At 51.1% G+C, this 24,239-nt stretch overlaps 9 protein-coding genes across 9 annotated transcripts; 5 read left to right on the plus strand and 4 right to left on the minus strand.

Annotated features, from left to right (window-relative positions):
- Positions 1-987: 987 nt before the first annotated feature.
- PFICI_07495 (uncharacterized protein) lies at positions 988-2,379 on the plus strand (the record flags this gene model as incomplete). The annotated part of the gene is made up of 1 exon (XM_007836076.1): positions 988-2,379. The coding sequence occupies one exon, from the start codon at positions 988-990 to the stop codon at positions 2,377-2,379; it is 1,392 nt and encodes a 463-aa protein (XP_007834267.1).
- Positions 2,380-3,594: 1,215 nt separating this feature from the next.
- Positions 3,595-5,565, minus strand: PFICI_07496 (uncharacterized protein; the record flags this gene model as incomplete). Its single annotated transcript, XM_007836077.1, has 1 exon — positions 3,595-5,565. The coding sequence occupies one exon, from the start codon at positions 5,563-5,565 to the stop codon at positions 3,595-3,597; it is 1,971 nt and encodes a 656-aa protein (XP_007834268.1).
- Positions 5,566-6,537: 972 nt separating this feature from the next.
- Positions 6,538-9,120, plus strand: PFICI_07497 (E3 ubiquitin-protein ligase BRE1; the record flags this gene model as incomplete). The annotated part of the gene is made up of 4 exons (XM_007836078.1): positions 6,538-6,666; positions 7,026-7,169; positions 7,227-8,891; positions 8,947-9,120. 4 exons carry the CDS (start codon positions 6,538-6,540, stop codon positions 9,118-9,120), a joined length of 2,112 nt encoding a protein of 703 aa, XP_007834269.1.
- A 1,003-nt stretch (positions 9,121-10,123) lies between these two features.
- PFICI_07498 (uncharacterized protein) lies at positions 10,124-11,217 on the minus strand (the record flags this gene model as incomplete). The annotated part of the gene is made up of 2 exons (XM_007836079.1): positions 10,124-10,825; positions 10,939-11,217. 2 exons carry the CDS (start codon positions 11,215-11,217, stop codon positions 10,124-10,126), a joined length of 981 nt encoding a protein of 326 aa, XP_007834270.1.
- A 2,378-nt stretch (positions 11,218-13,595) lies between these two features.
- On the plus strand, positions 13,596-15,512 carry PFICI_07499 (uncharacterized protein; the record flags this gene model as incomplete). Its single annotated transcript, XM_007836080.1, has 7 exons — positions 13,596-13,848; positions 13,925-14,013; positions 14,066-14,159; positions 14,217-14,718; positions 14,783-15,077; positions 15,137-15,273; positions 15,332-15,512. The coding sequence occupies 7 exons, from the start codon at positions 13,596-13,598 to the stop codon at positions 15,510-15,512; spliced, it is 1,551 nt and encodes a 516-aa protein (XP_007834271.1).
- An 840-nt stretch (positions 15,513-16,352) lies between these two features.
- PFICI_07500 (Serine/threonine-protein kinase ark1) lies at positions 16,353-17,667 on the plus strand (the record flags this gene model as incomplete). Its single annotated transcript, XM_007836081.1, has 3 exons — positions 16,353-16,448; positions 16,519-17,490; positions 17,548-17,667. The coding sequence occupies 3 exons, from the start codon at positions 16,353-16,355 to the stop codon at positions 17,665-17,667; spliced, it is 1,188 nt and encodes a 395-aa protein (XP_007834272.1).
- Positions 17,668-18,276: 609 nt separating this feature from the next.
- PFICI_07501 (uncharacterized protein) lies at positions 18,277-18,861 on the minus strand (the record flags this gene model as incomplete). Its single annotated transcript, XM_007836082.1, has 1 exon — positions 18,277-18,861. The coding sequence occupies one exon, from the start codon at positions 18,859-18,861 to the stop codon at positions 18,277-18,279; it is 585 nt and encodes a 194-aa protein (XP_007834273.1).
- An 821-nt stretch (positions 18,862-19,682) lies between these two features.
- Positions 19,683-21,206, plus strand: PFICI_07502 (uncharacterized protein; the record flags this gene model as incomplete). Its single annotated transcript, XM_007836083.1, has 4 exons — positions 19,683-19,722; positions 19,815-20,113; positions 20,174-20,444; positions 20,494-21,206. The coding sequence occupies 4 exons, from the start codon at positions 19,683-19,685 to the stop codon at positions 21,204-21,206; spliced, it is 1,323 nt and encodes a 440-aa protein (XP_007834274.1).
- Positions 21,207-22,962: 1,756 nt separating this feature from the next.
- PFICI_07503 (uncharacterized protein) lies at positions 22,963-23,956 on the minus strand (the record flags this gene model as incomplete). Its single annotated transcript, XM_007836084.1, has 4 exons — positions 22,963-23,131; positions 23,195-23,781; positions 23,843-23,869; positions 23,927-23,956. The coding sequence occupies 4 exons, from the start codon at positions 23,954-23,956 to the stop codon at positions 22,963-22,965; spliced, it is 813 nt and encodes a 270-aa protein (XP_007834275.1).
- Between the last annotated feature and the right edge of the window lie 283 nt (positions 23,957-24,239).

Below are 24,239 nucleotides of genomic sequence, written 5' to 3' on the forward strand. Positions count from 1 at the left end.
GTTGGGAGACTGCATATTCTCATTATATGCTCTGTACACTGCGGCCCTGTATTGTTAGCGAAATGGTGCGGCAGCTAGAGTCAGCTGCGGATATCATCAGAGGTGTTTTGGGAAAACGGACGGTCGGCTGAGCTGCCATGATCTCCTGCGGCAGGCAGGAACATATACCAAGTAGTACAAGTTTTTTACGGAGGCACGGGATGACAGTTCCTTAGGGCTCGCGAGGCCGTGGAACAGACAATAAAGATTACTTGTCGTCCAGTCATTGTTTTAGTCGGGGAAAAGACACAACGTGTGATGTACACTGCAGGCGAGTGTCAGCACGTGAGCATATATGTTCTCCTGCTCACGTGTCCCATTGCGGAAACCCATACTCCTCGCATTTCTCTGGATCAGATCACACTTTGATACCGTGTAGGTGCAAGTATTTTGCAATGATCTCGAGGTCCACGTTTGCCAAGGATACCAGCCAGAAATGGTTAAGGTCGAAGAGAGGAGTATAGATTGGCAACGGTCTAAGATGCCAAATTCATCCTGGTATCCGAGTGAATACCTGGGGGAATTTGCCTAGCTTGTGGGACGGTCTTTTCTAGCCTCTGCCAGAACCTCGAGCTTGGAACGTCATCGCGATTTACTCAATAGATCGTCCCACAAAATTTTCATGCCCAACGTGACGCCCGCTGCACAACCTGTTAACTCAGATAAATTGATACTCGCAAAAGGCTGTTCCTAGGCAATGCTTTGCTTGGGCGAGGCATCGTCTACTTGATCTACTCGAAAGTGACTTGTGCTTGAGTGATCTTCTATTCAGCCTTCGAGTTTCATTGATTGTCTTTTGAGTACCATCTTATCATGATGAATCGTCGACTAGGGCCCCTTTTCGAATCTTCTGATCTGTCCAGAAAAGGCATTGAACATATCAATCGAAAGTTAACTCAGACTTGACATTCCTATCGATTGGTAGGTTTAAAGGGATATCGGTCGGCCATGTCCAAAGCTCAACAATGCCTCCGTGTCAAACTTAACACGAGAGTGCCGGCGGCCGCTGATGGGGCTGGAAAGACTCCTCAGGTGCCACCGCCATGTTCGTCAGCATCGGCGCCGCCGCCGACCTCAACCCAGTGCAGCCCTTCGCATCCGCAGTACTTTCGGGTCATTGGCCGGGGTACGTGCGGCACTGTCTACGAGCACGCCGGCCTCCCGACCGAGGTCGCCATCAAGGTGGGCTCGGACCGCGCCGCCATCAAGCGCGATTTTAACCACGCTCTCCGAGCCTATAATGCGTCCCGGGCGCCGCGGTCGCCCGTATCTCTCTTCACGGGCCCCCTCCCCGACGATGAGGCCGCGACCTTGGACATTCCCCGGCCCCTGGTGCCCCGGCCGCGCAAGATGCTCGATGACCACGACCTAGGCCGACTGGGCCGCAGAGGCCTCCGTCTCGAGGCTGTCGATGATGAGCTCTCTGACGGTGGGCCCGAGGACTTTACCGGCGCCGAGATCCCCTCTGCGTGGGAGGTGGAACGTATCGGACCTATTGCGGCCACGGTGCGCGATGCCCTCGTGGACTTGTACGTCCAGCCGGCGCTGCGTGAGACTTTGCGTGCCAATGACGAAAGTCGTGACTGTCTGGTGCGCGTCTACCTCGGCGCCCAAGCGCCTTCTTCGTCACGGCAGCGGCAACGGAGGCAATGGCATCTAGACAGTGGTCTAAGGAACGCACCGCTGTACCTTGACCAGATGGACGAGGCTCGACTGGACCCGTGCATGCTGGCCGAGGAAGTAGGCGTCGGTATAGCGACGTGCCAGTGGGCGGCCTGTCTGGACGGCATGGACGTCGAGTTCGTGCTGGGCGGGCCCCGGCTCCCACGATACCGAGACCGGGCCGAGTGCGCCGCCATGCCGGAGCAGCCCGAGGCGCGCATGTGGATGCTCGACTACGACAAGACGACGCTGTTGCCGTTTGTGGCGCGCGGCAGTCAGTGCCCCAGCGCCGAAGAGCTGGTGGAGCGCTTCGCCGTCTCCATGCACGGCAACGACCCCTATTTTCCCCGGCCGAGCCTCGATCGGGCGCTCTGGGATCGGTTCGTCGAGGTTTATGTCCTGACGGCCCGCTCCATTCTGAGAAATACCAAGATGCCGGCCTCGCGACTGGAATTCCTCCTGGATCTGCCTCGGGAGGTGATGGCCAGGCTGGCAGAGCTATATGAAGAAGAGGAGCAGTGGCAGAGAGACGCGGACGATTTGGTGGGCTTTGAGGATGGCCGTGACGATTTAGGTGAAGGATGGGGCAGCGAAGACGTGTCTTCTATCAGCGGAGAGGACGAAGAAGAATGCCCTAGTGAAAGAGAAGTAAAACAAAAGTCGCGGAATGGTTTTTGAGTGGATGAAGGTGATTGTCAAGTCGTATCTTGACATTCGACTCATACCCAATTCGTCGCAAACATGGACAGAAACTTCACAATTTTCCAACGATTGACCAGTGCCCAGCCACAGATGACGTTGCGTTACGTCTAGAAGATCTCTCACGATAACATGGCAAGGCAAAGCACTGAACCTTGCTACAAAGGACGTATTGGAAGCTATCATGGCAACAGCAGTATCAATACTGAATACTTCTATCATGAAAATCACGTGGGGTCCTGCAAAAGAGTTGGATTATTATAGAATTATGGCGCCGCGGACCATTACCGAACAGGTGTTGGACGTCTTCTTTCGGGGACTCGGCAGCACATTGATGATTGCATTCCCGTGTTGCCACAAGCTCAAATAGGTTTCGACGGAGTGATCACATGGCCTCGACCTTGAGCTCAGATAGGGGCTGCCAGTGCGAAGAAAGATATGAAAAGAGCTACGCGGTGAACCAAGTATGTTATATCATGAATGGGCGTAAGAAACAACCTTGCTCATGTTTAGACAATGATAGGTTCAGTTTACAAGACATACAACTTTGTGTCAGACTTAATAGGCAGCCATCTGAAAGATAGAAGATACTGTCGGATTTAGATACTCAAAGCCTTGATCAGAGGTTACAATGTACAGTCGCTCAGGGTTGGATCCAAGTTCCAAGGCAAATGAGTAATCATTCACGCTTGATAATCAATACTTCAGCTTTGTGCGTCGTCTTGGTCTTATCAAACTTGCACATTTTCCCGTGTCAATTGGTTCGTTCAAATTTCATGAATTTTTTTTTCTTGCTAAGTTAGTTGCTCAATGTTGGCAATTCTGAGTCCTCCACTATCGCTTGCTCTCATGTATGTACATTTGCTTTTGATTTCCGGAATTTCCAGCAAAAGTCTTCTGGTTTCTGATAACAAAGCAACAAAGATCGGAGCCATTCCTCACTGGTATCATAGGAACCAGCCAGAGGACGGGTCACTTTCCGTATATCAGGTTCCAATGCCCATGTCCGTCTGGAATGATTCGAGAAGCACAAGCCGTCTGGCTGGCAGGTAGATACCAAAAACAACGAGTGCAGTCTGCAAAGGGTGCAAGTGTGCTAAGGAAAAGGGTATCAAAACAAGCACCCTTGCAATCACGATTGCGTCCATAGTTCGTCGTTCGGTTGCCAGTATCCGGGAAGCCGGGCTTTTCATATCATGTCGTGATCATAGTTGATGTACCACCAACATCAGCATCGTCGATAAGCATTTCTTCAACTTCTTCGCCGTGTTCTGCTGCTCCTTTCTCGTCATCGCCTGTCTTCTTGGTGGCTGGATCGTCCTCCAAGAGACCAAGATCACGACGCTCCTGTCTTCGGGCCTCAAGCTCCTTCTCTTGTTCCTTCCGTATCAACTCCTGCTCAGCATTGAATTTATCCGGCGTGATCCAGTTCTCATCGCTGACACGGCTGGCTCTGTATTCGTCGATATCAATGGCAACTCTCTTCTCGCCACGGGCCATGATAGCAGCATTCACGCGGTTGGGACGGTGCTTTTCTTCTCTGTTGAATTTCAACTTGATCTGTCGCCGGTTTCTGCCAGGGAACATGTGGCTGATTGTTTCAAAGTCAGTACCGAACATTTTCAGGTACTTGTAGAACTTCTCCGTGTCTGCATCGTCCCATTGATTCGATCCCATGGCTCGTGAGGGGCGCAGGTATGAAGCGGACGTCGTCAGATGTGTAAACTCGTCTTCCTCAACTGTTTCAAGTTGGACATCACCTTCTGCCGCATGCTGGTTGATGACAAGCGAGCTTTGATTGATCATGATCTGGCCATCAATGATATCGAAATCGATACCAGGGCCGCGGTTGGCTTTAGTTGCTTGATCCGAATTATTGTTGTCGGCGGCTGCAGGTGTACCGGCACGTGAATCATTCGCTTGGCTGTCTTCCGGTGCTAGTTTGCCCATAGCAACTTTTTGTTTTTCAATTTTGCGTAGCTTGGCGTCATGCCGAGCTTGCCGCTGACGCTCCACGATGAGATCGGCGTGCTTGAATTTCTTGCCAATGCCCAAGTCTCTTGTCAGATCACCAATTTTGGTGGTTGTGTGATCAGGCCGTCCATCTTCGGGTATGTCCTCTGGGTTGGGAGTAGTCTGCCGGCGCCGAACGCGCTTGGGTGCTGCAGGTGCTGCTTCTCCATTAGCAGCTGGCTGGCCATCTTGCCCTGCCTCTGTAGTCGTGATCTTCTTTTTCCTCTGTCGCTTGGGCTTAGGGGGAGCTGCTCCATCCTCTCCAGTCTCTGTTGCTTGTCCCTCCACAAGCTGTTTGCGTTTTTTGTATTGTCGCTTTTTCTTTGGCGCTTCAACTGATGAATCAATAGCGGTGCCGTTTGTGAGAGGCGGAGTCGGGTTGGCACTATTCTGGGCAGATCCGGGGATTGGCAATGGGGATGGCGAGGTGAGCGCAGGATCTGATTGTGCTGAAGGCTGACTAATGGCAGTGGTGGCAGGACTGGGTAAACCTGCGTTCGGTACCACCAATGTGGAGGCAGTAATCAAAGTGTCACCAGTAACATCTGTTCTTGACACAGTAGGCGTATTGGTTGGTTGTGATACTGAGCTTTGCGTCTCTGTATTGGATGACGTGGAGTCCAAAGGCAAGGGAGCAGAGGACGACGCATCAGGTACAGACTTGTTGAGGTTTGCGAGCGCAGGATCCAAACGGGTCTCCTCTGGCGCTGGACCTGCGTTGCGAGAAGTGGCGGTCGCCGGAAGTGAGCCGCTCGTGACATTGCTGTTTGTAGAATTGCCTTCGGAAGAGCTTATTTCTGCCTCGTTTGATGTCGTGATGGCTGGAGGAGTGGGCTTCGCCAATGCAACGACCTCGGGTGCCTCTGGCTCAGCCGGTTTGGATGGTGGAGGTGTTGGGACAGCATTGGGTTCGTTTGCAGTGACTGCTGTCGCGTTGCTTTGCTTTAAATTCGAAGTGCGCTCCTCAACTGTTGACGATGCGGTGGGGATTGGAGCGGGGGTCGGTGTAGAAGCTGGAACTGGCGTTTGTGAAAGTTCTGCAGTGGGAGCTCTAGTTGTGTTTTGTGATGCAGTCGCAGACGCAGCACCAGGACGGCGGCCGGCCTTTGGCTTGAAAGCCAAACCGCCAGACCTCTTCAGCATGGAACTCATGTTGGAGAAAGTCAGTCGAGTTGATGAAGAAATGCGAGTTCAGTCCGCTGTTGAGTCACAATCAATGCAACCGCATGTTGAAGGGAAGCAGGCAGTTGTGGCAGTCGAAGTCGGATTCGACCAATTTTTGAAAGCAAAGGTTGTACGTAGTTAACGGATGGGGAAAAGAATGTATCGCATATGTCTTGTGAGACCAGGGTTGGCAAAGAAATGTAATTATTCTAAAAGGCGCAAACGGACGCGCAGAATGATGAATCGAACCGGTCGCGTAAAATTGGTCTAGGAATCATTGAAGACGACACCCAGTCATGAAGCTGCTGCTCTTTTTTTTCTGAAGGGGAGGGGCAAGGAGGGATCTTGATGGATGATAAGAACCACTAGCGTGGAGCCCGGCACGCTAATCTGCAATGGCCCCCGTAATCAACTGCTGTATTCTGTGCTATGCCTCCTGTGGCCTAGCGTAAATTCTCGCTCGCGTTGGGAAAACGGGACGGGCGACAGAAGGCAAGTCCAAGTTTTCATCTCAACCTCGACCTCCTGGAGGACTTCCTACAACCACACGCCAACTTCTGATCTCCTCCCACTTTCATCGTCGCGTCGTTTGAGTTCGCGGCATTGGAGGAGCCTATTCATGACATCTCGACGCATCTGAGCTTGACGACCTGGCAGCTGGTCTTTGAAGCACATCTTTCTTTCACACGCCGTACGTGGTGTGTCACGGGGGCAAGGCCAGCTTACCTCACTTCAACGTTGGATTCCTCGCCTCGCCTCGCCTCGCCGTTGTTGTCGCCGCCGCTGCCTCATTAGCCTGCTGGGCATTGACAAGGCTCTGCAATCTTCTTTCTTTGTATCGCCGTCAAGCGGATTTGCATTGCTCCACATCTTCCCAATTGTCAGACACCTTCGCTCGGCGGTCTCTTCATGCCTCTATCTACCAGCAAATCCTCGGCGCCACTGTCCCCCCTCGTCAATATGGAGGACCGCAAGAGACCCGCCCTCAGTGCAAGCGACGACATCGCTCCTCCCAGCAAACGTCAGCAAATCAATGGCGGTGCCAATGTCGCCAAAGATGACGATGCGAAGGAGGACGTTTGGATCGACGTAGGTGTCCACCTCCCCCCTTATCCCTCCTGCTCTACATTCATCCACTTCACCATTGCGCCTTCAAAGACATGATGGCATACACCCGTTTCTGGATGATTCGACGCTTTTTGGGTGGCTGGCCCTTTTGCCTCTACCTTGCGTCGCTGCTTCTCTCGCGGGTTTATACTCACCATCCCAGTGATGATGCTCAGCCTCAGCCTCTTTGCCTGCAAATGTTCGTCATTATACTGAAGAACTATCTCTACCCCACCACCATCTTTCGCCGAACCACCTCGCTGCCACAATTCGCATCACAGAAAGAGAAGAGAAGAAGTCACTCGGGAGAACAGAATCACTGACAGACATGGCTTGGCTAGGAATACACAAAGGGCGCTATTTACCGACAGATGCAAGAATACAAGCGCACATGCAGTACTTTGGAGATCAGGTTGGAAGAGATGGAACGCCGTTCTGTACACCACGATGACCATCTTAGAGTAGTAGATGCATGGTGGGTCCAGGTAAGATCATTACCCCCCAGGCGCAACAAATGAGCTAGAATGCTGACTCTTCTTCAGCTCCTTCAAGAGCTCAAACTACTTGCCGAGAAGACGATTCCATTCCAGCCTGGATCCGAGAAGGAGGCATTCCCTACAGGCACTACATTTAAGGATATGAAGGAGCTTGAATCCCACCTCTCTGAAAAGGCATCAATCATCCGAGAGATGACTGAGACCATCTTTGCCCGCATGACTACGAACCGAGACAGCGAACCGGATGTCGCCACTCTTGAATCGCAAGTCAATAATCTTTTGGCCGCCCAGAAGGACTTGCTCGTCAAGGTTAATCGCCTGACATCCGAGAGAGAGGGCGTATCAGAACAGCTCAACACTGCTACGTTGCGATATATGAAGGCCGAGCGAAAGATGGATCGGCTACGGAGCAATCAGGTACAAAAGCTTGAGCAAAAGGCTCTAGCAAGCTCTACCGCCCGCCCAGCGGGAGGCGATCAGGATAACGGTGTCGTGGAAGCTAATGGCAACAGTGCAGAGCTTCAACTGAAACTCAAAGAAGCCACTGCTGCAGGCGACAAGCAGAAACAGCACTTGGAGACGGCCTTGGCGGAAAGCAAGAAGCTACAAGAAGAGCTCACGAACCTTCAGACCAAGCTCACCGGCCTGACGGATGAAGACTATGTTCGGACAGATGCTTTCAAGTCATTCAAAAGCCGCCAAGAAGATTTGATCAAAAAGATCAATAGTCTCGAACTCCAAAACAAGAAGATGGCCGAGGCCAACAGCAAACTTGAGAGTGAACGTACAGCTTACAAGAAAAGGCTCGAAAGTGAGGCTCAACAATTCACGTCAGAGCTTGAGGAACAGTTACAGCAATCCGACGCAAACCTTGTCCGGATTCGAGCAATGCGCGACGAAGCTGTTCAAGAAGTACAGAAATTACAATCAAGCAAAGACTTGGAACGCGTTGCTTTAGAAGAACTGAAGTCACTGGTCAGCGCAAATGAGGACTGGATACGCCAATTGGAATCCCAGGTACAGCGGTTGACACCCAGCGAAGATACCGATATGACTCCACGGCCTGAGATAGACGGTCTCTCAGCTGAGGAACTTCGCGAGAAATACAAGAAACTCCAAAAGGACTTTGACAGCATCAACAATGAGCTACCGGCAATGGCGGCGGCGGTCAAGAAGTATCAAATTACCGCCAATAAGAAGGTTCAAGATGTGGTGCACGTGGAGGAACGTCTCACTACTGCTCTTGCGGAAAAGGGCAAGGCTAACCAAAAATATTTTGACGCGCGCCGGAATCATGATGCGCTCACGGAGGAGTTGAAGAAAGTGCGCATGCACAACTTGAAGAACTCGGAAGTCATCTCTCAGCTCAAGGAGAATGAGATCCAGAACCGAGCTTTGGCAGCAAGTTTGGAGAAGCAGCTTGCCGACTTGAGGCAAGCAAATGCCACCACGATCTCAGAGAACAAGCGCACCGAGTCAAACAACGCGGAGATTTTAAAGCGATACGAGGCGCTCAAGACTCAGATAACAGAACTGAACAATCTAGCCAAGTCAAAGGACGCAGCCTCGGCCACAGCAAAAGAGCGCGCCTCAATTCTGGAGACGGAAAACGAGAAGCTCAAGGTCCGCCTTGAGAGCATGTCGAAGGATAGGGACAAGTGGAAGACCAAGTCACTAAGCAACTCTTCCGAGGAGGAAGAGATGCTCCGGGTAAGTTAAATTGCATTCTTGACCATTTGATCCGTGCTGTGCTGACTGTCACTAGAAACTTGCCACCTGTTCAGTGTGCCATAACAACTTCAAGAACACTGCTATCAAGACCTGCGGTCACATCTTTTGCCGCACGTGTATCAACGACCGTATCAATAACCGCATGCGAAAGTGTCCCAACTGCAGCAAGATGTTCGACAAGCTAGATATTATGACTGTTCATCTCTAGAAGCGAACAATAAACTGGGCGCAGACACGTACAACTGTCTGTAACCAACCATCGAATCCCCAAAATGCCTACATCCAATCGAGATAAAGCGAGATTGAATATCACGTCACTCACAGTCCGTGAGATGAGCGACCTGAGATCATGATACAACGCCGATCCTGGCTTTCCTACGAGCAGATTGCTCTGCAAGCTGCTGGCGTCAATAATTCTCGAGGACTCACCCGCGTAGTGTGTATACTATGGAGGACATCCCGCAAACCAAGAGACGTGTGGAAGTATCCTGTAGGAATTTTGTTAATTTTAGAGCGACGATATGGGCAAGCAGAAGGCGCATAGCGAAGTTACCCACCATTCTCCGATGCACGAAGAGGATCCTGCTTGCCCTCCGACTGCTACGCTGCCCTCTGCAACCTCGAAAGATGCCGGCAGTACATGGCACCAAAATTGCACTACGGGAGCCTCTCGCAATTCGTGGCTTGCGTTTGCCCGATTCACGGTTACTAGAAAACCGGTGCTAGGGCGCAAACAGCAATAGGGTCGAAGGATCCAACGTGCTGTCGTGTACAACAAGCAGTAGAAAGATATGAGCTCGATGATATACCCTTGACGGATTTGGATGTCTCGCTGCCTGCACACGGTCTCACCGGCTTGGTTGTGTCTTGAATTAGGCAGGATATCAAGCCATAGGCGTCTCTGGAGGCCCACAGTGATAATGTCATCATCGCAGTAGATAGCGTCATAAATCAATCACCAACCGATGAAGAAAAGTCAAGCACATCTCACTTGTGCCAGCCGACAAATAGTCTGAGCTATGAAACCATGTGGTTGACCAAGAATATTTTAATAATTACGGACCTCTCCGTGGATCACTTCACGACAGTCTTGTTGTCTCGACTTCTGGCCCATCCGATTGCAATTCATCTTGCACTGCTTATCAATGGCAGGTACTGCTTGAATTTAGTCTGATGGATTGATTTCACTTGAAGTAGATGGTAGTCAAGGCTCATCGTCGGCTTGTGCTGCCGAAGCCAGTGCTCTCGTAACGAGCACTACTGCTAGAGCCAGAATCATTGTTGCTTGAGGAGGGTGAGCCGCTGCCGCCGAACCAACTGCTTCCGGCACTACCGCTTCCATAGCCTCTTTGCTGCTGCTGCTGTTGTTGTCGGTTGGCACGACTTCCCGCATAATAGCCAGCGGCAGCGCCAGTTGCAGCGCCCGTGAAGAAGCCAGGTTGCCAACCAGCCCGCGAAGACGAGCTGCTACTCGGCTTGTATGGCGGCGGCGGATCATCATCTCCCCAGTCGCCTCCTCCAAAGCCACCTCCGCCACCACCGGGACCCCATCCACCACCTCCTCCTCCCCCGCCGCTCCTAGGCCGCCGTGTCGTGGTGTTGTTGCGAGCCTGGCGTGCATTGGTGCAACCTGAGTAAACCATCCACATGAGAACACCGACAAAACAAAACATGAAGAGGATACCGCTCCAGTCGATGCCCTCCTTGGACTTGGACTTTCCTCCCCAGCCGCCGCCGCCGCCATTGGGCAGGTGCGGGTACCGTTTGTCGCCCTCGTCTGTCAGGACGAGGCGGTACTCGACGCCGCAGCTGCCCTTGAGAACGTACTCGTCATCAGAAGAGGCGTACCCCTCGCATATGACGTCGGTGCTGCCAAGCTTGAGCGTCGGCGGTAGATTGGCGGTACATGACCACTTTGTGACTTGTTAATGGTGTGTACATTACGAAAATTGAAAAGTGATATAAAATAAATCATGACCAAAGACTTTGGCTACAGAATCTGTATAGAAAAGCAAAGTCCACGTACCTGGATATCCTCGTCCGAGTAGCCCGACCCTTGGTTCGTGCAGCGCATCAGATCCACGTCGTGCAGCTTGCAGATGCTCGGGTGCGAGATGCACTTGAGCTGGGGCGCGGCGGCCACGCGGCGGTGCGCCGTCTTGGCGCCCCCGCGCAGCGTCAAGGACTGGACCTCGGACAGCAGGATGGCATTTTTGGGTTTGGTGGCCGCCAGCGATGGCGTGGCGAGGGAGAGGACGGCCAAGCAGGAGGTGAGTAGCGAAGCGAGGTGCTTGGTGTTGCCCATGGTGTTTGGACGGGTGGGTCTTGATAGCACCCGTTTCTTTGAGGAAGATTGTGTATAGGCGTTTGTCTGATATGGATCGAGAAATCAAAGAGAGGAGCTATACAAGCAAGGAAACGTGATTGTTTATTGGCATTCAACCTTTTTTTTTTCTTGGCGAGGCTGAGAAAGTTTGCCTTGTTCACAAATCCATCATGACGTCTCGCGGGGCGTTTGGAGGGGCCAGGGGGTTTTCCAACTATGGGCGTGTCCAGTCACGTTTAGCGATAAAACGATTAACCCAAGCCGGCTCATTTACGTGTAGAATAGAAATTTCTTTCTTCCAGGTCCTAGGTTATCAACACTTGTCATCTTTCACATTCCAGAAAACAAAGAATACAAATAGAGGGGAGAAAATGAAAATAAAAAGGACAGTTTGTCATGCACCAAATGCCTACCATGTGCACTCTGTAAATTAGGTAAGATGGTCGTTGCCTGCTGTTAGTGTCGTCTATGTTTTGGTGTGTCCTGTGTACAGAGTAACCTAGCGACCGTCAATTAAGTGTTCCGTGGGAGCAAAGTTGGACAAACTTGCATAAGTCATTATGCATCCTTTATTGGTGCCTCTAGTGAAGAATTTGCCCCTGCGAGATTGCCAGCTTGCCAGCCAGAATAACGATCTCAATCATTAGCCCTGGCAGTGGCGTTGATATCTTATCGGCTGCTGACAAATGAGCATCCAATCATCCATACAGGAAGTTGTTATACTCTTGCTGTGTAACTTGGTAGGAGGCAAGTGGGCATTAGTGCATTATTTTTTGACCAAAAGTACGACGTGAACACGCCAGCAGGAAGAGGTTGTAGTATCCTTATCATAGACTTGGCATCTGACATGGAGATGCAACGAATTTAGCTAGTTTGCATGGCAATTGACGGATGTGTGGCTTTGAGAAAAAAGAAACCTCCAATATTCTTTAGTGCTGAATCAAACTGGATTTTTATAGCAACTGTACTTTAGTATATACCTGGTAAATCGTGGATCAATCCTATAATGATATCCTTGGACATCTTGCCTACCTAGGTATTGTCCTGTACAGTAGCAGAACCGTGTCTGCTTGGACTGGAGTGACTACCTTTTTTTTTTTCCTGAACTGGCTCTCCTACCCCGTATTAGCTGATGAAAGATCAACGACTTTTGGACGCACAAGTCGCCTCTATACGCGTATATACTGACTCGGCCACCATTGCAAGTGCTTACATTTCCAAGTGTCCTGGCTGGGTGTGCCAACTGGTTAGCGATGACACACCAGAAAACACACTAACCTAGGTTAATAGCGTTGAGTCCGTGCGATGCTACAGCAACCTTTCTACTACTGACCAGTAACTGCTGAATCTACACACTACACATCTCAATGCGCTGGCAAACTAGGATTGATACTTATTAAGCTTTGAGATTGAGAGGAGTGCCTACTCGGGATCGGGGGTACTGCCCGCCCCGATGAACTGCACCCGACTGAAGGCGAGCTGGCAACCCGAGTACGAGCATATAATACACCGAGTATCTACTAATGTTAGGTGGGAGGCACCGAAGCGAGGGCTCGGCAAAAGCGTCAAATTGACCTACTTGCGTACCTTGCACTGCGGAACTAAGGTTTGCCGCTGCAAGTGGCCAGAGTGCAGTGCATTCCATTCGCTAAAGAAGCAAACATCACACGGTTCGGATACCTTACTCCCGTGTCCACCTACCTTGTTCTACTTGTCTAGGAGCAACGCATTTGATCTCTCTGTGGTCCGTATTCGTACTTGGTGTCTAATCTCTAACTAGCAAACTGCAAGGTGCTACCTGTGAATCAACTAATAACGAGCTCCAGTGATCGGCAAGACAGTGAACCCATTGGCCCCCTATCTAGCGTAGTGTGATGGCACCCTCGTCCGAGGCTTCCTAGTATTTCTGCCAAGCGCTGACCCGAGGTCATCATCAGCTTGGGGAAACCAGGCAGTGGCTAGAGTGCCTGAGTGCGAGCGTCGTAGCATTTCCTCGACTAGGTAAAACAGATGGAGTGGGCATTGATTGATCTTCTCCCCCGTAGGATTTTAGTGGTTTCTTTAGCCCACCCTCCAACCAACCAAGTCGGACGCAAATCTGCATGGTAATAGACGAGCATGCTGGAACAATATCCTACCCAATCATACTTGGCCGCTGGTCTAACATTGTCTATCCTGAACGAGTTAGATAGAGGACCCTTGAGTCCGATCCGAGTCTTGTCATTCAACCCATCTATACATGGGGCCGCATACATATAAAGGGTTCAGGATATAACTTGTCCTCTCACGCGTGCCCCTTGCTCTCCGATCGACACCACACTGGTTTGTGCAGCATCAGTTGCTTCACCACGGACATCATGGATCAAGTAATGCAGCTGGTGGCGGACCGTGTACCCGTGTTCGCCTCAGTCGCCCTGATACTCGGTACCGCGTTCCTCTTCTCGATACTTAGGTCGTCCAAGGGTGGCGTCGATAAGATTCCCCTAGTGGGCAACGAGCTTGGAAACGTCGAGCAGCGCAGAAAGGCCTACCTCTCCAACGCCAAAGATCTGTATCAACAAGGCTACCAGCGCTTCAAGAACTCGACATTTAGACTGACGGACACGGATGGTGCGTAGTTGAACCACGCATGGGATTCTTGTCTCGACATGAATAATAAAAGGAGGGATACTAACCCATGATACAGGAGAGAAGATTGTCCTCCCTCGCTCACTTCTCGATGAAGCTAGACGTTTGCCCGAAGACTACTTGAATATCTCAAAGGCATTCGAGAAGGTATAGTATGCCGTCATTTCATACGAGAGACTATGCACTAACTGCGTCCAAGTCAAACGAGCAAAAGTACACTGGACTCGGAGGAAACCAGATTCACACTGATTTTCTCATCCACCTCATCCGCAGTGACCTTACACACAACCTGAGTATGTGCCATTGTCCCACATAGCCATGGCCACTATTTATTCTGACATGACGGATAGACCGCATCAATGGTCGTCTGACCGAGGAGACGGCTCGGGCTGTCGCCGAAGAACTCGGACCTTGTGAAGACTGGACTGCCGAGAATGTCTACTCCAAACTCTTGAGGATTGTGGCCATTGTGAGCGGCAATATCTTCCTGGGCCCCGAGCTCTGCCGCCGAGAGGAGTGGGTCAACAGCGCCATCACCTACACTGTAGACATGTTTACGGCTATTGGCAAACTCAAGCAGTGGTCCCCATGGACGCGGTTCATTGGCCAGTACTACGTCCCCGAACTCAAGAGCGTCTCGGAGCACCGCCGCAAGTGCCATGAGTTCTTGGCACCCGTCATTGCCGAGAGGAGGCAGCAGATGAAGCAGGGCGTCGCAATGCCGGATGATATGCTGCAGTGGATGATGAACAAGACTGGCGACTTTAAGCTTGGCGATGATGACCTAAGCATAATCGTACTCAATCTCAGCTTGGCTGCGATCCACACGACAACCATTACAACGATCAGCGTGTAAGTGCCCGACTGCAAAATATTGTTCCAACGGAATGACAGTGGCTCACATGTATACTTGCAGACTTTACGATTTGGTCATTCGCCCAGATCTCGTGCAAGAATTGCGAAAGGAGATCAGCGCCGTCATGGAGCAGAGCGGCGGCGTCCTCTCTACCCATTCCTTGTATGATATGAAACTGCTGGATAGTGTCATGAAGGAATCGCAACGAACCAATCCTGGCAGCCTGGTCCGCTTCGTTCGCTACGTTGACAACGCCGTCACGCTGAGCGATGGTACGCACTTACCCGCTGGGGCCATGGTTGAAGCCAACCACGCAAACATTTTGAACGATCCTCAGTTGTACTCTTACCCCGAGGTGAGTAACTTGCTACTTTAATTACTGTGGATGATGCAGTGCTGATCTTGTGGGTACAGTCTTTTGACGCACACCGTTTTATGAATCTCCGCAAGGGCACTGTAGAGGACCCAATGGCATACAAGAACAAGGAACAGTATCAGTTCGTGACCGTGACCAAGGACTTTATGGCGTTTGGATATGGTCGTCATGCTTGGTAGGTGAAAGAAAAAGGCACTTCTCCTTCAAAGATTTGTTCGCTCATCATTGTCTAGTCCTGGTCGCTTCTTCGCCGCCAATGAAATCAAGCTGATGCTGTCCCGCATCCTTCTCGACTACGATATCAAGATGCCAGAAGGTTTTACCGAGCGTTATCCCAATCTGTCCATGGGATTAGATGCACTTCCGGATCCGACGAAAGACCTGATGCTGAAGAGGGTCAAGGCACATGTGTAGGAACTGTCAGGGCATACTGCGTCAAAGACACTGAAAGTAGAATCCTGCTAAAGATATGATACTGTTTGCGAGAGATGCTGCGTGGAGTTTTGGTTTCTAAATGTTACGAACTCATCTCTGCTTGGGCTTGTTCTATATTTCATCTTTTAGATTGAATAAATACCCCGTAAAAACTCGATTCTTGCATTAACCAAGAATGACGCAATATAGGGTCAAGTCCGACAATCTGACATTCAGCGGTGAATAGCTCATACTCTGTTTGGAGGAGCACCTGTACGATGGTCAAGGCTCAAAATGCAATCAATAGCGTACGGTAGTGCTTAGGTTACATCTCTGGGCCAACGGCACAGTCTAGTGATGGCGGCGGTGCGGCAACGTATATTTGGCAGCGGAAAATGTCGAGATCGGACAGGCGGTGATAATGGATTGATTCAAGATGACACAACAAAAATATTGTAGAAAAATCAATGAATTGGTCGCAATCAATTGCAAATAGTCAAAAGACCATATTTTCAATAGCAGAAAACCCAAGACAGGCCGAAAAAGCTAGTGGGCGATGTGGGCGATTTGAGCTTCACATGGCCGAGAATCTGGGGCCTGCATCCGTGGTTGCTGTGGTGACCAGTCCTCCTTTAGCGCCAAAACAGTAGCCCTTTCTCCGGCGCCCACTTACCAGGACTTACACCACACAACCTGGAACGGTGTTACATCTTACCTCATTCAAATTCCTTTCATCTCCAATTCTCCTCTTCTCAATCTTGAACATTCATCTTTGTAACCACCATACCCCAGCTGAAGCCTTTCCGATATCCCTCTCGTCAGCAGGAACTTCCAGGTGCCATGGCAGCCAGGACTTTGGAATCGCGCTTCGAGCGCATGTCCGTCAACGACGAGAACAGCCTCGGCGACTCCAGCAAGCTCTACCAAAAGTCAAAGGTGAGTGATATGAACAGCGGTGATCCGTTCAAGTGAGTATTGCAATACTAATCGCTACCTGTCTTGCTAGGCCACCGTCACAACGACACAATTGTCGCACAATACGAATAGATCCAACATGTACAAGGTTGCATTACAGACCCAGAACACAAACACTGTCGCATCCGTCACTCTTCCTTCACAACAAGCACAGTGGAAAGGCTCGCAGCCGCCGTCTCCCCAGCGAAAGGCTCTTCCCAGCAGCGCCCGGACGTCTGCAGAGTCGGCCGAGGACCGCAAGTCAGTGGTCCCAGTGCCAGTCCTGATTGAGCAGCCCACCATCAAGTCCATGCACCTGGGCATGTTCGAGATCGGACGGCCACTGGGCAAGGGCAAGTTTGGACGTGTGTACCTAGCACGAGAGCGCAGCAACGGCTACATCTGCGCCCTCAAGGTCCTGCACAAGAATGAGCTGCAACAGGGCCGCGTCGAGAAGCAGGTACGCCGCGAGATCGAGATTCAGAGCAACCTGCGACACCCCAACATCTTGCAGCTGTACGGTCACTTCCACGATAGCAAACGTGTCTTCCTCATTCTCGAGTTTGCCTGCAAGGGTGAGCTGTACAAGCACTTGCGCAAGGAGAACCGCTTCCCCGAATGGAAGGCCGCCCAGTACATTGCCCAGATGGCCAGCGCTCTGCGCTATCTTCACCGCAAGCACGTTATCCACCGAGACATCAAGCCCGAGAACATTCTTGTCGGCATCCACGGCGAACTCAAGATTTCCGACTTTGGCTGGAGTGTACACGCCCCCAACAACCGCCGCAAGACCATGTGCGGTACCCTCGACTACCTGCCCCCGGAGATGCTCAAGTCCGGCAGCCAGGACAACTACTACAACGAAAAGGTTGACCTTTGGTCGCTTGGTGTGTTAGCCTATGAGTTCCTGGTAGGCGAGGCACCATTTGAGGACTCCCCAGTCATGACACAGAGAAGGATTGCCCGTGCCGACATGACGATTCCTTCGTTTGTGAGCGCAGAGGCGAGAGATTTGATCAAGAGGGTAAGTCAAAAGACCTTTGCTCTCTCACCAAGTAGCAAATGACTGACAATTATATAGTTGCTCGTGCTTGACCCCGAGAAGAGAATTCCGCTGGACCAGGTTCAACAGCACCCTTGGATCATCAAGCATTGCTTGAAGGGTGAACGTGCCACCAACCGGGAGAAGGGGGCACAATGATCACTTACGACGACAAATAATGATGTTGCATTTTCATGGTTGCGTACTTTTGTATTTTTTATATCACAGGACAGGCGTTTTTAAGGCAACGGCGTACAGGCGAACATATGGACGGGAGATCTTGCATCAAGGGGAGCTGGTATATCATTCCGTAATCGATCCAAATACATTTAAACATTTGCACTTTTGTCCATGAAAAGCCCCAAACTCCATAAACGCCTCTTCTTTGCATGGTGTTGTTGTTGATGTTGTACAATAGTTTGCCTCATTGGGCTTGTTGATGCTCTACCGGTAGATCTCGTCAAAGGGTCGGGTATCGGAAAAGCACGAGTCCCAAACCTGGTTGACCACCTTGACTGCCTGTACATCGTCTTTGCATGTCGGTCTAGCCATGAGAGACAAGACCGCCCTCCGCCTTACACAATTTTGGAATTGTTGTGTCAAGGTCCAGTTTTTGTTCGTCATCGTCTCTTGCGTCCATCTGCACTCGCCGCTCAACATGGAGGCTCGGATCTGTTGTATAGCAGGTCACGTTAGTTACTTGTTTCCATCGTGTAGGTGCCAAATCCAAGCGATTCAGGCAGAGAAGGAGAGAGAGTGAGAGAGAGACTAAGACTGTACCTCTGAACAAGCAGCGTGCTGCAGATTGCCATGCCAATCCACCTTCCAGCGCAAATGATCCCAGGCGTGCACCATCTCGTGGCTGAGGGTGTCCTCGAGGTGCTTGCGGTCGCGGACCTCGTTGGCGCACAATAGGATACCGTGGCCGGGGCTGAACCCGCCGCCCTGGCGATGAACCTGCCCGTCCTCGGTCAGCCGGGCGGGACAGCGCCGACACACGACATTGGAGGCGTCCAGGCGCCCGTTGAGGTCCGCGACCTTTTCCCGCATGAAGCGCACCGTCGGGCTGTGGGCAAACGTCCAGTCGCGAAACTGCTCGCACCGCTGACAATCGCGCTCCTCGTGCTCCCGGTACCGCTGTTCCCGGTAGTGGAACGCGCCCTCGGCCGTCATGTCGCCCGACAGGATCTTGAAGTAGTTGACCCACCACTTGGTCTTTGGGTCGAAGCCGGTGCGCGCCGGGTCGTTCTTCATAATGGCCGGGAGGTCGCCGGTGTTTGCTGCGGTGGCGGCGGGAGGTGACGGCGCAGCAGCAGCAGTTGCTGCTGCCGAGTCTGGAGAGGTCGAGGCCATGTCGAATCGGCTTTTGATGTTGTCCCGGGGCCTGAAGCTGTGAAAGATGTCGAGAATGAAATGGCAACTGTACAAGGCCACACCGCCCGGCAATTCAAAGCGCTAGAGTTTCTCGTCACTGGTAGGTGGTGATGTTGTGGTGGTGATACTTGAGTGACGGAATGCTGCAAGGTATCGCTAGTGACTTTTTTCCCTTCAGTCCCTTCCCACCTCCGGGCTGTCCCCGGTCTTTCAAGTTCTGACACCCACGTCCGATCTTTATATGGATCCTGCAACCAATCAGAAACCTTCCCGCACATTCGAATCCTGGGGGGTCACTTTGGGGGAAACGGATTTTGGCCAGCATATTTTTTTTTTATCTTGCCAGTGGAGCAAGAGGTCGATGCCATTACCCGCCTAGGCGACGCAACGAGAACCCATTGGGCTTGATTGGGAACTGGTCCAATTGGTCTTTTTTTTACATGTGCCCAGTGCCCAAAGGGCTCCCCTAAAACAGCCCAGCCAACAACAGCTCTCAGTGGCCGCCGCGCGCCTTTTGAACCCCCTTGTCATCATGTCCGACGCCGGTGACGCAGCGCCCTGTATGACTTTCCTGTTCCATATCATCAAAGACGGACGTTCACTACTTACTCTGCACATGTCGCAAGCCGCTGTTGTGTTTTCGTCACTTTCATACTCTATTCCTTTTCCCCGATTTTCCTTGTGTATTTTCTGCTGGGCTTTATTCCCTTGATGTCTTTTTTTGCTAGACATTTTCACTGCATCTAAAAAACCAGATACATGGGGTTTCGCTGATTCGTGGACCGAGTTTGGCAGCAAATATGAAGGCATTCAAGCCACTCACAGTCGTTATAAAACTGGGTAAGTTTTGTCATATAACTCGGGGCTGGTGCATGGATATAGCTCATGCAGTCATGACCAGTCCAAGGTCATCTCGCTCACACAGCGTTTAGGCACAAGTTCCATTGTCGATGAAAAGACACATGAGCCGTTACTCCCCATTCTCAGTCTCATAGTAGCCACGGCGGTCAAGCTACGGAAAGATGGCCACCGCGTCGTCATTGTATCCTCTGGCGCCATTGGTGTTGGTCTGCAGCGGATGAATGTCGAGAAGAGACCAAAGCATCTTGCTCAGCTACAGGCACTGGCTGCCATTGGCCAATGCCGTCTTATCAGTTTGTGGGATCAGCTCTTTGGGTACTATAGTCAGCCAGTGGCCCAGATTCTCTTGACCAGAAACGATATTGCGGATGTAAGTATAAGGACCTTCCCATGCCACGCGCATTTCTGTCATCAATCTGACTCCTCGTAGCGTCAAAGATATTTAAATGCCCAGACCACTGTGAACGAGCTTCTCGAGATGGGCGTTATCCCCATCGTCAACGAGAACGATACTCTCGCCGTGGCTGAGATCAAGTTTGGCGACAATGATACCCTTTCGGCCATTACAGCAGCCATGGCTCATGCCGATTTTCTCTTCTTGATGACAGATGTGGATTGTCTGTATGACAAGAATCCAAGAACCAATCCAGATGCACAGCCCATCCAGGTTATTGATGACATTGATTCTATCCGTGCTGATGGTAAGCTCACTTATACTATTTCCAATGCAGAACAGCTAACAGCATCTAGTATCGAGCGCCGGATCTGCTCTAGGAACCGGTGGAATGGGCACCAAGATTGTAGCTGCTAAGCTCGCGACTTCTGCTGGTGTCACGACAGTCATCACCCGCTCCTCTCAGCCCGACAATATCCACAGGATAGTTCGATATGTGCAAGCGACCAAGGCTTTCGCTCCTTCAGACGACCATACCGAAGATCCATTGGCCTCGTCCACGGCTTCGTTGGCTCTCGATGTCGCGGAGCCACCGCTGCACACCCGCTTCCTGCCCCTAGCCCACCCGATTCGGGATCGATACTTCTGGCTGACGCATGGTTTGGCGCCACATGGTGCTATCTACATTGACGATGGTGCACACCGTGCTTTGGCCGACAAGGCTGGCCTTTTGCCCATTGGGGTCGTGGACGTGGAGGGAGCCTTCGGACAACACGAAGCCGTGCGCCTTATTGTGGTCGAGCGAAGAGCACAGCCCGGACCTGACGGCAAGATGTGGGAGGGCAACCCGATTGAGGTTGGCCGAGCGCTCGTCAACTATGCCATGCCTGAAATTGCGCGCATCAAGGGCCACCGGAGCAGCAAGATTGAAAGTTTGCTCGGTTATGCGGATAGTCAGTACGTCGCTGACCGGGACTACATCAGTCTATTCCGCCACGAGAGCCGACCTGTCACGCCTACACCGGACATTACTGGATTGGCCTCCTACGAACAAGGCTCTACTCTCTGAGACAATCGTTAGACGGACATACTCGGGAGTTTTGGGCGTTCTGGGACACAGAATAGAATATGCATGTCTAGAAGAGCAAGCGTTGCTGTCTATCACGACTGACGACGTGCTCACCCATAACTACCAAAGAAAGAATAATCTGATCTCTCATACATGATGTCCTTTATCTCATCGTCTCTTTCATTCAACAACAAAATTTTCTAACTGATGGACCATGCCTATCTACCTACTGGGTTCCTGATTTAATGCCCAAGAACAAGTACCTTCACTCCACTCGTAACCAACCTCGACCACTAGGCTCCCGACTGATCTGTAGACTTATTCAGAACCACTCACATCTCCACCATGTTGAAATGTTCCGCGAGTCAGACCTCTCACCGCAAGGAATTTTCTTCCCAGGTGTGGATCAGCAGAAACAAGAAAAGTGAGGCTTCATATAGACTATTACGAGACCCTCAATTCAACAACAAACAAAGATCATCACATCCGATATGGTGTAGTGGCTAACATATGACGCTCTCATCTTTGATCCGTCATGCCCGGGGTTCGATTCCCCGTGTCGGAGATCTAAACGACGATGCATTGTTTCTTTTTGCATTTTTACCCTTTTTCTTTATCTTTTTATGGTGTCGCTGGGCCGCGAGTCTCGGGCGACTATAAAAATTTTTATGGCCCTAGTCCAAATCAGTGCGGGGCAGACAGGTAGGCACTGATCACAGCTGATCACAGCCAGACAAGCTATTGGGAAACCTGCGTATTATCCAGCTCTATGCAAGTATTTGCACGACTGCAGAGCATATTTTGGTTGTGAATATGAGAAGATAAGAAAAAGGGCATGATGGGACTTTCACTCGGAAAGAGGAGGGGAGAGGAAAAAGAATCCAACACGCGCAGGTAGCCTGCATATACTTGAATTGCCCCAAATAGGAAAACTGTATAAAAATGCAAAAAAGAAAGGTTTCCAGATTGAATCTGGAGGAAGCAATGATGAGAGTGGGACTTGAACCCACGCACGTTTCCGTACCAGGAAGTAGGTGTTAAGGTGACCTTAACCTGGCGCCATAACCAACTCGGCCATCTCACCGTGGTTGTTGTTGAGAAAAGATTTTCTTATTGTAGTCTAAGACCGCCGCAACGGTTATGCTATTCTGTATCAGCTGTCAAGTATGGTTGCAAGTATTGATTACTTTGGTCGGCAACGAATGATTGAAATGGTGTGGATAAAAGGTTTTGGACTTGGGTGTTGAATTATTGTAAAGGCGCCGAGTTCGGATGTGGAGAGAGGAATTATACTGATGGCCGTTCGCTGTCTATAACCGCTAGCTCCATCCACCTGTTGTGACATGTGAGAGTTGCACGCTCCGCAGTACAGCCAACGACTGCAATCCCATGAGATTATAATTAGGGACCAGAATTGTACGAGTAATCTGGACTAAGAGCATATTTACATGTAACAAACTTGATTTAGTTACTGAAGAGTTTGCAAGACAAATTCATTAGCTATGATTGCTGCCAAATTCGGCCATGTCTCAGTACAGAACGAAGGAGCAAAAAACTGCAGCAATTACATTTGCCAAACACCATCCAGCTGGGTGTTAGTATATGATGGCGTGCCATACCGTACATGCTAAGCAATTCAAGTCTTCACTGTTCATACAATATACGAAACCGCGAAGAGAAAAATGGTTGGATTATTTATTTTCATTAATTAGTCCTCAGTACTTTATGTACTTAGACATAAACTACCAGGCCCAGTCTAGTAGTCGTCACGAGCTTGGTCGCGCTTCTGGCGACCCTTCTGCTCGAGGTTGTCGCTTCCGAGAATGTTGCCGGCCTTTTCCATAAACTTGCCTGCCGTAGAATCCTTGCCGCTGGAGCGGCTGTTGTCGTAATCATCACGACCAGAACCGCCATAACCACCGCTTCTATCAGAGTCAGGGTTAGTACGCGATGATGAAATATCAACTTAAGGAGATGGTAACACATACGAGCCGAGGCCAGAGCCACCACCGCTGCCGTAGCTGTCATCGCCACCACGGCCACCGGTTCTTCCCGACGAGCCATAGCTGTCGCTGCCGCCCAGACCAGAGCTGCCATAAGAATCGTCATCACCACGGCCGCCGGTTCTTCCAGACGAGCCATAGCTGTCGCTGCCGCCAAGGCCAGAGCTACCGTAGGAGTCGTCACCACCTCTGCCACCGGTGCGGCCAGAAGAACCGTAGCTGTCACTACCACCGAGACCAGAGCTGCCGTAGGAGTCATCACCTCCACGGCCGCCGGTCCGGCCGGACGAGCCGTAGCTGTCATTACCAGCGCCCGAGGAGCCGTAGCCAGCAGCGCCGCCAGAGCCAAAGGACGAGTTGTCGTCACGACCGAGGCCGCCACCCGAGGAGCCAAAGGTGTCGCCGCGGCGGTTGCCACCGGCGGATCCGAAGCTGTCGTCGTCGTCGCGACGGTTCAGGCCGCCAGATGAGCCGAGGCCTCCTTGGCCGGAGCTGAAATCTCCACGGCCGGAACCGTAGGAATCATTTCCGCCGGATCCATAAGAATCGTTTCCACGGTTGCCACTTGAGCCCTGCAATTGATGTGTAAGTTGGATGATTGAGTTTGGTGGAGCTAGAACTGATGAGACTTACGTAGCTCGTGTTGTCACCGCCGTAGGACTATATCAGTGAGTTTGTTAGTCTCAAGTTATTCATCACGTGCCGGGAAATCCTTACGTCGTCGTTGTTGTTACCGTAGCCAGACATGATGTGTTACTGGTAGTTTATTTGTGAGATTGTAGAAATATGGTGTATGGGTATAGCAGAAGTGAGCAAAAAGTAACACGCAAGAGCCAACACTGGCTTCTTATACTCAGAAGAACCCGAACTTGTATGCCATCCAAGAAGCTGGCTGCCTCCTATCAGTGAGGGGAAGCTTGTGCTTGAAAGCTTGATCTCGAACCGCAAACATGGGCTGCAGCGACGTCACTGTTTACAGCCAAGTGGTAGGACATCCTCCACTGAGGAGGCAGCTTGTCTCACCAGGAGA

The sequence above is a fragment of the Pestalotiopsis fici genome, assembly GCF_000516985.1.
Source record: "Pestalotiopsis fici W106-1 unplaced genomic scaffold PFICI_Scf_5, whole genome shotgun sequence".
In the NCBI taxonomy this organism is placed as follows: domain Eukaryota; kingdom Fungi; phylum Ascomycota; class Sordariomycetes; order Amphisphaeriales; family Sporocadaceae; genus Pestalotiopsis; species Pestalotiopsis fici.